Source organism: Thermobia domestica, chromosome 11, assembly GCF_964235325.1.
Source record: "Thermobia domestica chromosome 11, izTheDome1.hap1.1, whole genome shotgun sequence".
In the NCBI taxonomy this organism is placed as follows: Eukaryota; Metazoa; Arthropoda; class Insecta; order Zygentoma; family Lepismatidae; genus Thermobia; species Thermobia domestica.
Window position 1 is genome coordinate 255,511,127 of NC_137464.1, and position 17,084 is coordinate 255,528,210.

Consider the following 17,084-nt stretch of genomic DNA (forward strand, 5'->3'; position numbering starts at 1 on the left):
ATATAAATTTATCGAGGAAATTATTGTGTTTCCTTTTCTTTTCTGCCTCTCTACGTCTAGCAACTTCTCCAGCATTTACAACGGTCAATGGGAGGCTTGAATGGGCGAATGTGTCCGAACATGTATATATATATATTCAAATTTAATTTGAACTGCAAAAGAATTTGTTTAGATTGGCAAAAGAGAAAGAGAAAGAAAAGAAGAATATCAATCGAGTTTGTTTACGGACAGTCTGTACCAATAACTCTGTATAAGTAGACATATGAACAAAATTCGTTTTTTTTTTTATTGCATCGCAAATGAAACGCATGCCTATCATCAATAAAAAAAAAATAAATAAAACCATCGTCAATCACTTTTCCTTTCAATCATGGCTTCACGACTTCCAAATTAAACGGGTTTATGTTCACACGACTCTCATTGCCGATCGTTATTACAAAGTGGAAAGTTCTGTAAAATGCATTTTTTCTTTTCCTTTTGGCTTTATGGGAAACGATTGGAATAGCCTAATAGCTTATCACGATGTATTGCATAATTTGGAGTGTATACACAACACTAAACACAAGAAAAACCAAGCTATTTGTATGGACTATTTACTATATAGTCATACATTTGTCCGTGAGCGAGATGGGTTTATTTTCTTGTTATAACACTCTTGGACTAACTACCCCCGAGGGCTGTATATTTTTTCCCCACTCTTTTGAGCTAAGACTTTCTTTTGTTATTGGTGCAAATCACCAAACATAATTTCTTAATCATAGGCTTTCATAATTTTCAATAGTTTTCATGTATGCTCGTAAAGAGAGAGACAGAGAAAAAAATAAAGAATACTCCATGTGTCAAAGGTTAAATATCAGGAAGAAAAAACTAAACGTTTCAGTTGAAAATTTGAACTACTCAGTGAACATCTAAAAACTTTTACTATCATTTATATCCCGCAGCTTCCAGCGCCATTCACTGACGTAATAAATTTTTCATTTTTGGGTCAAAAGATCCAATATACAGGGTGGCCCAAAAGTAGGTATAGTCCCCTGCACTGACCAAGTATAACATTCTAGTTTATGGGTTTATTTGCTTCGGCTGTTCCGAGCTTAAGATTTAAGTAAAAGGACATTAAGAACAAATAATAAAGAAACTAAGTCTACCTAATGGATAACAATAAGAAATTATATCAAATGCAATGAACTGATCAGTACGGTACTGTATACCTACTTTTAGGTCACCCTGTATTTCAATCAAAAATTTTCTTGTACGCCTTATATTTGGAGAACTACATATAGTGTAGACAAACCCAAACTATCACTTAACTCAGTCTGATGTGCTTATTTCCTAGAAAATACGAAAACTCGATTTAGGGATCGTTCAAAAATGTTGTGACCCCTGATCCAAATGCATCAAAAGATCCAATATATTTCAATTTAAAATTTTCTGGTAGGTCTTATATCTGGAGAACTACGTATAGTGTAGCCAAACCCAAACTGTCACTTAACTCAGTCTGATGTGCTTATTCCATAGAAAATACAAAAAAAAAAAAAAAAAAGGGACAATTCAAAAATTTTGGGGCCCCTGATCCAAAAACTAATTCTTGGCCAAGATCGCAATCTTTTGATCCATTTTTTTTATTAATCCTAAAATCCTTGTTACAAGCAACATTTTGGACATTCCAAAGTTTTGTTAAAATTCATCAATTATATTTAATTAAACGTTATTAAAACTGTAAATGACAAAAACAACATAGTCGACTAGGTTCGAAATGAAAAATACTTTTAATTTGTTTACTCCAATTATTATTCCCTCCAAGAAACTGGAAAACATTTTAATGAATAATGGCGGATCTAATTGGTGTAAACATGAAAACAACATTGTATATAAAGAATTTCAACTTCCTGTGTCAGGTCAAGTTTAAGGTAATGTTTTGAAAGATAGTTAATTGTCTTGTACTAAATATAAAACATATTGTCTCGTAATTTACATTTGCTATTTTGAGTTGTGAAGTAGGCAAAAGAACACAAAGGGGATCACAGTCGGTGAATCGAACTCAATAGCTCCAGGGGTGCAAAGTGGTGGAACACAACCTCTGTTCCGAGCCAAGCCTGTCCCTTGCCGAGGCCAACCACAAAATATTCCTTAGACTAATGGTTTCCGATCTTTTCTGATTAATGACACACTTTATTGAACATATCCACAACATCGCGACATATCTGTATTAATAATAATATAAGGTCATTTAGGGACATATCGACATCGTAACACATCTGGTCATTTAGGGACATTTCGATACGTTAAGAAATAACTTAATCCTATTCTGAAAGTTAAGATAATTTTATTCTGCAAAAGCAATAAATGCAATAAATTTGATAATAACCTTTGCCCTACCTAGCAAATACAAAGATTTCGTTTGAATCTAGTGTGTCAAGGTGCAAGAACACATAAACGGACTGCTGCGGAACAGGTTTTGGAAGACTTACGGCAGAAGTTGACATTTATTATGGGAGATCTCGACACTAGGCAAACAATGAAATTCTTCATATCTTTGGAAACAGCCTCCTTTACAATAAATGAAAATGAAATGAAATGAAATCTGAGTTTTTCGTCCCACGGTTATGCCGGTTAGGCTAAAGGAGACGGTGATTATGAGAAATGAATGAAATGGTGGAATGAAGAAAGTGGGAGGAAGCGGGAGAACCCCGAGAAAACCCACGCACACGTTGTTTGTCCACCACAAAGTTCACTTGGCGGGGGCTGGGATTGAACCCGGGACCCCTAGCACCACAGGTGAACGCTCTACCACTGAGCCACCGCGGTCCTCCCTTACAATAAACAAAAGGCTATGAAATACTAAATCTAAGGTTCCTATTACTGTACGTATGAATCTAAGGATTACTGTATGTATGACTTATTTGGAAACTTTTCTAAAATTCATTACGTTCCAAGTTGCAATACAAGAGCAACACTGAAACAATTTAAGCTTGTTAATAACAAACTTCAATTTACATTCTTTTTCCAACAAGTTGCTTTTAGTATTTGACTACCCATAGTAACCAATAATTGAGAATCACAATTCAACACAAGAATAACAGATAAGATCAGTGGTAAGGACATGACCTGACAGGAATTCGAACTTGCAAGAGAGAGAGACACTATTGCCGTAGACAGACCAATAATGTCAACAGGAAAATTTGCGTTTTAGTTAGTATTGTCATAATGTAGAAATAAGACAGTTTTCTTACTTTTAGCCAAATATGCATTTAAAAAAAAATAAACATACATATTTCACGCAAACACTACATGGTTGGGTAGTTGTCATTCACGGTGGTTGGGAAAGGCACGCACTCTGAAATCGTGAGCAGTCCACTCCAGTCATCAAGTTTCACTGGCTCGAGGATCTATTTGCTTCCTGGCGCCCATTCATTGTAAAATTAAAAAAAAAAGATTTTTTTAAAAAAACCTGAAGAATCCTGCCGTAATATATTATGCAAATGATACCGTGATAGATAATACAGCAAGGAGATATTATGTATCGCTGAAGCACGATCTTTTGCATCCATCCGTATAAAACAATACCGTCTACATTCATAAAGGCATACAATGCCTCGTGGATATGTAATCAAAATTCCTGTTGCGTTGCATCGTTTGCCTAACTTCAATCTTGTTGCCGACAAGCCAAACAAACTACAGAAACAAACTGAGTTCATTGTTCTTTGTCCGTGATGCGAAATTGTAAGTGTTAAACAAACAAATACCGTATGTGTATGTCTTTGCATTCTTTATTACACAAGGATACATACAGTGGACATGTATCATGAATATATAACCATGTATTTTCTTCCCATTAAGGCTAATAACCGATCTTTTTTTTTTCCCAATGGTCAGGCATTTATGTTTCCTATAATCATTGACTCTTATTGTATTAGTTGGTTCCCAGCCAATTTCACTTACTACCGTGACTTAGAGCGAAAACGTGAAAGTGAACAGATCTACTGTGCTGTACATAAGTAATTTCCTGCTAAAATATAGTAATGTGCTCTGTAAACTCATTTACGTACAGCAATTTAACACTAGCGTCAAAATTTTGAAAGTCAGAAAAAAATCTGGGAAGAAATTAGTTACTTACCGTTGAGTTAATAAAGATGTTTTAAAGAAACATTGTGGACGACTTTTATTTTTGAATTTTTTCTCACTACGTTTTGCTGTAAATTGGTCCCGGTCCGTGTTTCACTGGGTGATACTGTAGCGTTGTCTTGTGTCTTTCGAATTGAAAGTCCATTTTCAGCACGGAGGCGCCATTTATAATGTCCATGTGGCAATTAGCTCACTTTTCGCCGCCCTCTGCCCGCAAGTAAACCTTAATATGATCATATTATTTCAATCCTCCCCCTTCTCTCTGTAGTATTTGCGTTGGCTCTTGCGCTTTGGTAAATGGGGTCCCGGGTTCAGAGCCGTAGCTAGGAAGGGTGAGCGGGACCGTCGCCCCGGGCGCTGATAACAAGAGGGCGCCGAATGAGCAAGAAGGAAGAAAAAGTGTTGGAAATGAGTAAACGATGCGTCGTCTCGAAAAGGCATTGGCATCCTATTAAATCAATATTGTTGTCGGTTTGCAAATAAATAGATTTGTTAAAAAAAAATCTTGCTTGTTGCGCTGCAACCCAAACGTTAAAAGTCACAACACGTTTTTACTTATTACTTTAAAAAGTTTAGATTTCTTAATCACGATGTAATATACAAGGTGCCCAGTAATGACTGCGTTTTCAAAATTGAAAACGGTCAAAGTCTGAATGTAATACGTGTTCGGCGTTTTGATGTGATGAGTTGCTTAGTTACTCAAGATTTTCTATATTATCCAATGAGATTAATCACAACGCGACGGTAAGAATGAAGGCTTTGAGAAATTCGCAAAGCAGACTCCTGAATTTGCGTTACATTTCACTAAATATTTTTGCCGTAAAAAAAAATTGAAATTAAAATGCTATTTGTGTAGTCATATACAGAAGTTTTCGATACCTGGGTAGTGTTCTTAGTAATGACATGAAATGCGAACGTGAAATAAAAGCAAGGATAGGAATGGCGAAAGAAGCATTTAAAAGAAAGAAAAGTCTGTTTTGTGGGATCTTGAACAAAGAGTTGAGAAAAAGACTCATAAAATGCTTCGTGTGGAGTGTTGTATTGTATGGGGCGGAAACGTGGACATTACGTAAAGGTGACGAAAATCGACTGGAAGCCTTAGAAATGTGGGTGTGGAGAAGAATGGAAAGAATTAGTTGGGTCGAGCGGAAAACGAATGAGAGAGTGTTAGAAATGGTGGGTGAGAAAAGAACACTTTTAGATATTATTAGGAAGAGGAAGAGAAACTGGTTGGGACATTGCCTAACAAGAGATTGTATCATGAGGGACGTCCTAGAGGGTATGGTGGCGGGAAAGAGAGGGAGGGGGCGAAAGAGACTACAATTAATGGATGATATTAAAACATAAAGATCATACGCGAAGACGAAAAGGTTATCGGAGGACCGTGGAGCATGGAAGCTTCTCAGCTGCAGCAAGTGACCTGCCAATAAAGGCAGAATACCTATGATAATGATGATACAGAATAAAATTATAGAAATTTACAATTATTATTGGAAATTAATGCTGTTATCCATTTCGAACATTTTAAAAACACATAGTTTCTAATGTATTGGCATTTCTTCTTTTATCGATATTATGAAATGTTGTAAATAGTTGTAAATTTCCATAACTGTTTTCCAAGTGGATTTGTATATAACCAAAGGTAGTTTTGTCAAGTTTAATAAAAAAAAGTCCAAAATAAGCCTCTTGAAAACAGCTATTTGTAAACGAATACATAATGATCACTTTTGGCTGTTGCAATGGTCTGTCCAAGCAGCTTGATAAGAAATTCAGCGTAGCATAACAACAAAAGCGGCTTCTCTTATATGTGGGAAAGAAAGCTTGGTAAAGTGAGCGTAGGAGGGTCCGAATTCTACTTCGCCCCGGGCACCGAAATCTCTAGCTACGGCTCTGCCCGGGTTCGATTTCCGGAGGGAGAGCTTTGATTTGAAAGCCTTACAATGATTCGTACTCCACTTTAAACTACAGGGTCACGTCTCATATAGCCTTGGTGCTGGAAAGAGATGTTAGACTTCAACCAACAAACCAAAGCCGCTGTTCATTACCAAGGCTATGAAAGATGAGGACCTACAGCTTAACATGAATTCATGTATAATGCTTTCATCGGAGATCGAACCGGAGGAATGTTAGTTATATAGGAAGCTGTGTCAAGTAGATCTATTCGATTATTTGACTTGCAGTCGGGTTTCTTAGGATAAATATTCTTCCAGTTCTAAGGAGCAAATTGTATAATGGTATTGTAAATTAAGGATAATGGTAGACTTAAAAGTTTATTATCTTTTCACATTTAGATCAGTGATAGCTATACAAAATGACAGACAAATTGTATGCTCTGATTGATTACTCGGATTGATGCTCAGACAAATTTAGATCCTTCCGAGATTATCCCTCAGTTTCACCGGGCGAATACCGGGATGGTACCTTTAAATGTAGGTCCTGGCCGATCTCTCTGTTATTACTGTTGATTGTTCATGATTCCAGCATAAATTGGACGTCCAGGTTGTATCTGGTAAGATGTTAAGGGGATGAACAAATATGGTCTCCAGCAAGCAGTAAAATAAAAAAAATAAATAAAAAATATTCACTCCCATACTATTCTGAGGAATTTTCACGTGTATATTTGGGATGCTTCAATTCCTGAAGGATCAAAGCTGTTCTGTAGGCTAAGAGTTAGTGTTGACCATAAGGGGAGACAAGAAATAATGTTTTCAGGTCTCGTCTCGATCCTCGATATTTTTTTTTTTTTTTTTGAAAAAAGATAAATTTTGCGGCGTGAAATAAATTTTGGGGTAAATGGTAAATGTAGGGACCAGAATAGAAGTTTGAGGTAGAAAGGTAAATTTGTGGGAAGAACGATAAGTTTTTGGGAAGAATGATAAATGTTTGGAGAAAAAGGTAAATTTGTGGGAAGAATGCTAAATTTGTGGGAAGAATGCTAAATTTTGGGGGAGAATGATAAATGTGGGGAGAGAAAGGTAAATTTAGGGGCAGAATAGTAAATTTGAGAAGAAAGTAAATTTACGGAAGAATGATAAATTTGGGGCGAGAAAGGTAAATTTTGGGGAAATGGTACATTTTAGTGGAAAATAAGTAAATTAGGAGAGAGGAAAGTAAATCTGGAAGGCAGAATAGTAAATTTCAAGATAAAAGGGAAATATTGAATTTCATTGGGTTGCACCCAAGTTCTTTGGGAGACGGGCAGCTCTAACTAAACAGATCCTTGAAGTAAAATATAATTTTAAATTTTTCTTGTAAGGAATTTTACAAGAAGCTACTTCTTACAAGATCATAGTGTAATTCTCTTGTCATAGGTGAGGGCTATTCAACAGCTTTAACATCATCAGCACTATTATAATATAAACTGTTTTCGAAATTAAATATTTTAAAAAGTTCGGGTTTTTAAAGAAAAATAAGGCATTTTCTAAAAGACTATCCTCCATTCGATAATTTAGATATGATAACCCCAGGGCCAGCTCTTGTATGTGCAACACATGAATTTCCACGAGACGGCAGGTTTCGAGGAGTGGCAAAGTTTCAAGATGTGGGAAAATCTGTCATAACTATATTATTTAAAATAAATAATTCTTGTTGAAAACAGACTTCATGATGATGGTAGTTAAATTTACTAAGCTGACCTTTAATTTGAATACTACATTCGTAAATAATGTTTAGGTCGTATTAGTTTAAGGTCACATGGACAGTGCTAAAGCAAATGATCAAACAAATCCCAGCATGAATTACTTGATTGTTGTCAAATACAAGAACTCAGTTCTCGAACAGTAAAGTATATCTGTTCCATTTAGTTAGTTATAACAGTTGTGATATGAAAACTAGTCTTGTCTTTGTCACAAACAAGTTTCTTATCATAGAAGATGGAAACAAGTTTTTTAAAATAATTTTTAACAGATGTAGAAGGAAAATCAAGAAATAAAGATAAAAGAGCTAGTTGTACTGGAATTACAAACTGATGTATTGACTTGAAGCCCGATATTGAATTCTGTAAAAAGGATTATCATCTTACCTCTTCAGGTGTATTTGCTTTATCTTTTACTAACATAATAGATTATTATTTAAAAATAGTCACAACGAGATTGGATTTGTAGTATTTAGGCCTTTCTGAGTGCGAGTGCGCTTTCCCTCTCTTTCGTTGTTCATGATGGGGTAGCATAATTAAAATCGTCGCTTTTAAGATTTGTTCTTTTTGGCGGCCAAAGGAAGGGAGGCGACAAATTGCCTAGGACCTGCCATGGATAACCCTATTCTTGTCTGGTCGACAGTTCGAGAAAATACTGCGCCAGACTGTATTTTCCATATTTCTTTACTTTACATGATCCACATTTAAGTCATGACATGATAATGCAAACTGAACAAACTTCTAGCGACGAAGTTACTGCCAAATATGCATACATGCTATTGATACCTGAAAAACTGTAGTGACCCGCATGAGGTCGCTAGTATCGGTCATAAACATAACTGGTCCTGACTTATACCTCTTGTTGTATTTCGCGGATGCTTAAAATATAAACAAGACAATGATAAGTAATTAATTATTCCTTTCACTTTCAGTATAGCCAGGCCGTGACAGAAAGCAATAAACAAGGTGCAGAAGTGGAGTATACTTCTTGGAACAAAAGAAGGAACAAATGGGCGATGGAAATGAGTGATTGGTCTCTGATACATGCTTGTACTTGTCATTGGTGAAGCGTGTAGAGAGAAAGAAGGAAGAAAGGGGTTCTTTTACGGAATTGGAGCACATCAATTTATTCGTTTTAGCTGTGCTCTACTTCTCAACAACGATTGTGCGAGAACTACAAATTATTCTAAATATCATCTTTCGTTTTTCTGGTTCTTCATAATCTTGGACTCTCCGAATGATAATTAGGCTTCTCGGGAATTATAGGCGCCGCCTGAGTAGCGATGGAGAGAAAAACGTGAAGCGATTTATTAATCATTTCGGTAAAAAAAAAAAAAAAAAAAAGTCTCTACCCGTTACCCTTTTTCCCGTTTGCTGTCTGTGGTAGGTACGGAACTGATCGTCTACAAGAGAGTATTTTTCGTAGCCTCTCTGTTTTGGTGCTGTGGCATACATACATATAGTAGAAAAGACACCAGCAGAAAAAAAAATGCATGATTTTTTTTCTGTGCATACAAGGAAATACATAATTCATGTTTACGGCGAGATGTTTTCAATTATATGTTAGAAGCCCAGGTTTAACATTAAAAGTGATGGAACATGGCTAAAATTATGAGTATGGAGAATAATGTAGAAAATTAGCACTCCTGACTGGTCTAGTGGTCAGCGCACGCGCCTTTTGTATGTAGTCCCTGATCCAATTCCCGATTTGAGAACCTTGAAAAATTTGAACATATTACATTGTTTCGAATTCCTCTTTAAACTGTAGAGCCACGTCTCACATAACCTTGATGGTGAAAAGGACACTAAATTCCAATCGCAACACCATCAAAAGTATAGAAAATTATTGTAACTCTTGATCGGGGAAACCAATGAGAAGGCATTCCTTCAAGTGTTCGTACGAACGGTACTTAAAAAAAAAAAAAAAAAAAAAGGTTAAGCCATTACTTCAGAAGGAAAATGGACATAAATTGAAACCTTCATTTTAACGTCTTGCGATTTTGCTCTCTAGCCGGTTTAACGATAATGGCAGTGGCGGATCCAGGGGGGAGATCACCCCCCAGAAAAGGAAACTACCTTATTTTATACATAAATAGAATCCATCCCAGAGTTTGAAGCTCTTAAAAGTAGCTCTAAGTAGGAGTATGACAACCTTCCCCCCAGAAGTCGGTCCTGGATCCGCCCCTCGATAATGGGTGGTGGAAAGGGGAGAATCCCGAGATAACCCACTGACACGACGTTGTCCATCCAGGCACCCACCCAAATTTTTTGTTGGGAAGGGTCCAAAGTTTTTCCTAGGGGATCCAATACGTCTATGCAGTATTAAACTCGTGCTATTCTGCTCCCGAAAAGACGACAAGTAATTGTTAATTACTGTCACTTGTATTGTCAGAAAATCTGATAGAACTAGGTTATTTTTATAAGGAAAGGAAGGTGTAAAATCAAATCTTTAGGCTGCATAAATCATTTCTCTGTTAAACAAGTAAAGTTATGTTAAGAAAGTGTACAAATATTATCCGAGTTACAAGTTTTGGAGAAAGTCTGGATCCGGTGGACCCCTGTGTGTGTACGCTCCTATCTTCACCATAAGCTTCTGTAGGGATCCCTCACACCAGAGGTAAAAGCTCTACTATTTCATTTTTAAAAGAAATCTCTTTCTGACTTTTGTTTTCTCTAGCTGACACTACAAACTCTATAGGGACACGAACACAGAAATATCGAGAAGAGTTAAAAATGTCCATGCTCTTCTGGAAGACTCAATCCCCTAATGGATTTCGGCCTTACAATCGTCAGCTTAATGGCTCAGATCGACCACTGAGCCACCGTGCCTCATTACTTGAGAAGTAGTAGTAGTCTTATTTAGGTATATGATGAGTGTTATAGAAGGTAAAATAAGCAGAAGAAGAAGCAATGTTACGATATTAAGCAGTGCAATTCTTATGTAAAAACGAAGAGATTAGTGAATAGCTTCAGTCCATGAAGCTCCATATCTTGTGGCAAGAAACCTGCAATGGTGACAGAATAGTTATGATAATGATAACGCTTCATTTTATATGCTCGGTGTAATAGCTTTATCGGCACACTTGGTAGGCTCTACGAAAGTTGACATTGCTGGGTTGATGACTGCAATAATACGGTTGAAAAATACCCGATTGACCATAGTTTACACTGTTTGTTGGCCAACTGACAACTTGCCATCATTTATCCAATATCTTTTACCTCGCATTCCCAATCGAAAGTTTATTTCTTCCTTAGGAGTTGGCAATTGAATTGTTGACAACTGTTTGGGTGGCACAGAGCCAATTACTGATATAACGTATAGCCAACGTTAAACGCAGCTTCCGATTCTGTCAGCACCATTCCCTGTTCTTCTCTTCACTCATTACTGTCGGTCCGTAAATGACACGCAATTCCCGAGGATATCAGATGCATTTTTTTCTTTGGTGTTCAGAAATTGTATGACAGATCTTACTCCCCATTTGGTGGAATTTTGTATTACGGCAGCCATTTCACCTTACTACTACTCGGACGATTTTACGTCTGTTGCAAGGAGAGAACACTAAGGCATGCTCTTGCGCATGATCGACTTTATCAGTGTTGCCAATCCCGCATAAAAAGTTATTCACCTTTTTTTTTTACATGTATCTTGTACATATTGTATTCTTTAAAATATAAATGAAATGAAATATTTGAGTTTTACGTCCCACGGTTATGCCGGTTAGGCTAAAGGAGACGGTGATGAAGAGTGATGAATGAAATGGTGGAATGAAGAAAGTGGAAGGAAACGAGAGAACCCCGCTAAAACCCACGCACACGGTGTTTGTCCACCACAAAGTTCACTTGGCGGGGGCTGGGATCGAACTCGGGACCCCAAGCACACTCTATTCTTTAAATTCCACCTATTCAAAGATTAGGTGGAATTCTTCCTATTACATGTTTGCAAAAGTGACTAATCTATGCACATTTTATTAAATTCATGTGTTGTTATCTTTACAGGAACCTCCTAGGTTCATAAAATGGCGCCAGATCCGGAGGATGACGAACCGCGTTTAACATCTATTGAAACAAAATGGGAAACCACTGACGTCATCGGAAAGGTAAGTGTTTTTTTTTAAATATATATATATATATATATATATATATATATATATATATATATATATATATATATATATATATATATATATATATATATATATATTGTTACTTCTGTACTTATTTATTGTAAGTTTCATTATCACATATTGTGTAATAAAATCGCTGATGCAAGGAGAGTTTGTATGAATCCACCTGTGTGTGTGTGTGTGTGCTGTTTTTTCTAAGTCATTCCTTTAAGACGATTTCAGATACATTGACCAATGGTCGCATGATCGAAGTAGTCAATCATATTATAGATAGATCTAAGGCGAGGTGGTTATGATTAATTTTGTCCGCGAGATGAGTAACTTTTCTTCTCGTTTTCGAGACGAGACGACGAGTGTCGAGACTAGAAGTACAATTTTAAATTCGAGGCGAAACGAGAAACATTATAATTTCTTTCTGTTTCATATCTTTTTCCTTTTGTAGTTGTTAGTTTAACTTTCGCGATTATGTACGATGCTAAGAGAGACGGTGATAATGAGATGAATGATAGTGATGGATTGAAGAAATTGGGAGAAAACGGTAGAACCCTGTGAATACCCGCGCACATAGTATTTTGTACGTCACAAAGCCCGTTTGGAGGGAGCTGGGATTGAACGACAAACTCCATATTTATATTTTTGGCTTTTGTATTTTTAATGTAGCTATAATGAGAGAAAGGATATGCGATGTAGTCACACTGAGGCTGATTTATTTTATACCATCTCGGTATTCACGGTAGTATCACATGACATAATCAGTAAGGACGCTACTTTTGCTTAGTGGGGTGTTCAAAATAAAAGAGGGTGTTATATACATTTTTACACTAACTCAAAGGTAATATTTTTACGACAGGGGTGTGTGTAAGGAAATTTGGGGGAGTGTTAGGGCTGTTGGAGGTGTGCACAATACTCCCTGGACATATCATATATGAGATTCCTGTACTTGTATTGTAATACGTTGTTTTGTGTATTTGACAACCGAGAGTAGCAGAACCGTCTTAACGACATAGCCACTTGGCCGGGGGCCCCGGGAGCAGAATGCCATGTATTAGGAGCAAATTTTAGTCATAGGGACCACAACACACTTGTTTGTTCTGCGGCCTAATATGCTGTTAAAACGACACTGGAGGGAAGATTAGATTGGATGTAATGCCTTGTCTTCTGATGTTAATGCGCAACGGAAATAGATTTTTTGGATTAAAGTCGTCCAACGCAGAATTCAAAGAAAACCATGCTAGGCGACTTTGAATGGCCCGAGTCGCCAGCTTAGAGCATAGCTCCAAGCAACACTAACGCATCCAAATTCGGAATGTAGGGAGCCTGTACCCCAAGGAATCGAATATATGCCATAGTTGCATTCAGAAAGAACATATGTTAATGACATTATCAAAACAATTACCGGAATACAACATATTATAATATTATAGATTGGACCTAAAACAAAATTCGTAAATAAGGACATACATATGTACAAAACATAAATATTCACATAAATAACATTTCACATTATCTGTACACAATACTTATTTTATTTTCTCTTTTCTGACTATCTTTGACTTGCCCATAAACAAAAATTCCAGTAATGTACAGATCAACAAAAGTAATACGATAAGTAAGATGTTTCTCAGTAATTCTTATTTTACTAATGGTGGTATTAAATTTATAGGTAAATAGATATATGTCGCTAGTCTGAAACAATTCTAACAGCGGTTTAGTTTCGATTGTAATGGTATATATAAAAATTGGTTGTTGACAGTTTGTAATGCTCATCTTGTAATTATTAGGGAATAGTGCTGATTAGTATGTCGCTTAGTTAACATTATTGCTTATACATTATATTTGCTTTCATATACTTTTATCATTATTCCCATTGTTTCATTATTGTATATCTATATAATTATTATTTATTATTATCATACAACATTCATTACTTTTTTTAACAATCTTCATAACATAAATATTTTTCATGTTTCTCGATTCTTTTTTTTTTACACATAAACAAACATACCTCAAGCTTCACCTCAATCAATTATAAGACAGCTTCAACACAAGATTCCCAAGATGGCACTACATAAGAAACCTGTGTATCTTCTAGCCGACTTCACATCTTCACCACCATTATTAATCTTATCAGCAACATCTTACGTAGAAAAGTTGGTGAGACTTGCAATACCATCTGCTAATTTTGAGACAGATAATGGGTCATCATTTACTTAAATTTAGATAAAGTACCAACCAGAATTTAGATCATATTACAAGACATCTGATTTTATTAGTGAGAACCCGGAGTGGGTTCAACTATTAGCACCTCATTTTTACTATTTCCATCTCACTTAGATAAGATTACAAATAAACTTTAGGTATAATTTGAGGTAATTTTACGTTTCACTTCAAATCGCAACCAAACTTTTCCAGTTGCACAATTTACTATTTGAAACAACTAGTACTTTTCTTAATAGTTTTTAACAAATTCTATCCTTTTTTAGTTTGTTTATTTAACAAAAGAATAATTTATAACATCAATTTTTATTTACTTTCTCTTTTTTGTATGTTGAAATTTTATGGTGCAGAACTAGACCCTGTTCGTCAATAAATTAAACAATATTTAACTTTTGTAATGTCCTCGCAGAACGCGGGGCATTACAGTTTACCGGTGGAGCCTTAAAAATTTTATCGTAAGATAAAATTTTGAATATAACTTAACCTAAATATTAACATTTTACAACGCACAATTTCTATTGACTTTCGTGACTATATAAGGTCCAATTAATTTTTCCTGAATTTACATAATTATTTTCAAAACTTAAAATTTGTTGTTTTACTAATTTCTAACATGGTAATAGCCAATAAATAACTTTAATAATCAATTGGTGGTTCGATTAACAAAATTCTCAATAGTAACGATGAAAAACTCCAAAATCAGATGAAACTCTAACAATAAATATATTACAATATAAGTTCAAATGTAAGAGTTTCCAATTATCTTTATCCTGTGTCTCTAAAGGGTTCCTTCTTCTTGTTTAGCATTTTCTTTTTGCATTTCTTGCTTCTAACAAACTGCAGATATATGCGTCCCATTGATTTCATGATCATCCAGTTTTGTTTCTTTCTTTTAGTTTTCCGATGGTCTTGATATTTCTTTAGAGCTTTTGTCGTGAGTCGACCTTCCATCCGTTTGGGAAGATTCATATGCTCATCCATACGTTTCTCTTTTACTTCTTTCCAACATTTCTGGATATCTACAATTTCATTATTCGATTGTCGTCTCCATATGGTTTTTCTTCCATCAGTCATCTTTCTTATACATTTCTTCCTCACTTCTTTCCAGTGTAAACAGTGTTGTTTTCTTTTTGAGCTCTGTCGTCTTCCACGATTGGAATGCCTTGCATTTGGCAGTTTCACCTTATATTTCTTTCTTTTTCTCTTCCAACCCAACCGAATCATAGTATTTCTCCTTAGTTGAAGTTTGGGGAAGACATCTGTACATTTCATTTCTGCAGTTCCAGTGTAGCGATCTCTCTGTTCCACTTCTTTATTTGACACGATATTTTCTTGCACTACACATTGCTTTCCTAGTATTTGACATGTTTTGTTTATTTCAAATTCATTTTCAGTCATAGGTGTGGTTTCATTACAATCTTTTGTTTTATCTTCTTTGCCACATTCTTCGACTTCGGCTTCTTTGGGTTCCATTTCTTTCATATCAGTTTGGATTTCTTCGATTTTAATATCTTTCCCCGTGTCAAGCTCATATTTCAAAACAACTATTTCTTGTTTTTCTGGACATTCTTTAGGAATTTCTCTCTCTAAACTCACGATCGATTGTTTGGTAATTTCTCTAAATTCTTTTAGAGTCTTGGCATTTTCTCCTTTAAAAACTTGTGTAAAATTCTGAACGTCACCTCTTAATTGGAAAAGTTCTTTCAAAATTAAATCAAATTTATCTTCTATTCTTAAATTCGATTTAACACTACCCGGCATTGACGTTTCAGTTTCCTCTTCATTCAAATTTCTCGCATTTGGATTGTTTACCCATTCACATTGTTCATCACTATCATTGACAGAGTCACTTCTCTTATTCACTATACGTGACATTCTTTTATTTCATTAAATAACCCATTTGGGTTCCCACTAACAATAAGATCCGATGACTCAAGGTTAAAATATAACTTGCTATCTTGCAGAACACTGATTATTATTTAATTTTCAATTTATCTATCCTATCAACGTCAATTCCCCAGTCTAGGACTCTCCGCATTCTGATATTGAATCCTTCCTTCTTTAGGTAGTATCTTCCAAACATTTAAAACTTCAGCTGTTACGAGATCGCTTGTAAATATTCACTAATTGCGCGCCGAATGGAGAATATCCAAGTCTAATTATCAGTACCATCATCACCAGGTGTTGAGTTACACTTCCTAAAATTATGGTACTAAGTTGGTAGTCTTCACGGAATCACGGAAATCATCTGGATTCAACTTCTTTCTTGAAGGCTGGATTCAACTTCATATCCTGGATTTGGGTCGACAAACTTGAAGCGCTCCTCTCTCGTCACCACCACTGCTATGTAGTCACATGATCTTCTTTCGATGCATCTTCTATTATCAGTGGACTTTCTTCAAAGCAGCAGAAGACGAAGAGTGGGATAAGTATGTAACACGCAACGGAAGAAATAGAAAGCGTCACACTGCGTGAATGTTTAAACACTCACGAAGGCGACGTGAATGGCCCAATGGAATATATCTGACCGGGATAAGACAATCGACAACTAAAATGAGACGACTCTATCAATACTTGAAAGAAGTAACGAAGAAAGCTAAGGTGGAAAAGAAAGATTTGAAACACCAAGAAAGGAAGACAGTTCAATATCAAACCTACGGCAAAAAGAAGATTCAAGATCATCGTAAAATCATAAGAAGAAAAAGGCAATTGAGAAGATTGGAGACCCGAACACCAGATAAGACATGGATAAAACGAAGATGGGATTTGTTTCAGAATGGTGATTCTAAAACAAAGAAGAAAGAAAAGAAAGAAATGTTCCGTGATACAGGTTAAAAGAAAATGGGAACTTACTTGATGTTGGAATTTGATGTTTGACTTTAATTAGTGTTCTCGTTTATTTATATAGGTTATCATTGGAGTTTATATAGGTTATCATTGAAACTTCGTTGCAGCTGCAACAAATCTATTTGTTGGTGCCATAACAA

The 17,084-nt window shown here is 35.7% G+C and overlaps 1 protein-coding gene across 1 annotated transcript in view; it reads left to right on the forward strand.

Annotated features, from left to right (window-relative positions):
* LOC145664954 (uncharacterized) overlaps positions 1-17,084 on the forward strand; it is a 306,655-nt gene that overhangs the window by 139,277 nt on the left and 150,294 nt on the right. The window contains exon 2 of the mRNA XM_081732088.1: positions 11,753-11,853. Within this exon, the coding sequence (XP_081588214.1) occupies positions 11,773-11,853 (81 nt within the window). The 5' untranslated portion in view covers positions 11,753-11,772. The remainder of the gene's footprint in view (positions 1-11,752; positions 11,854-17,084) is intronic.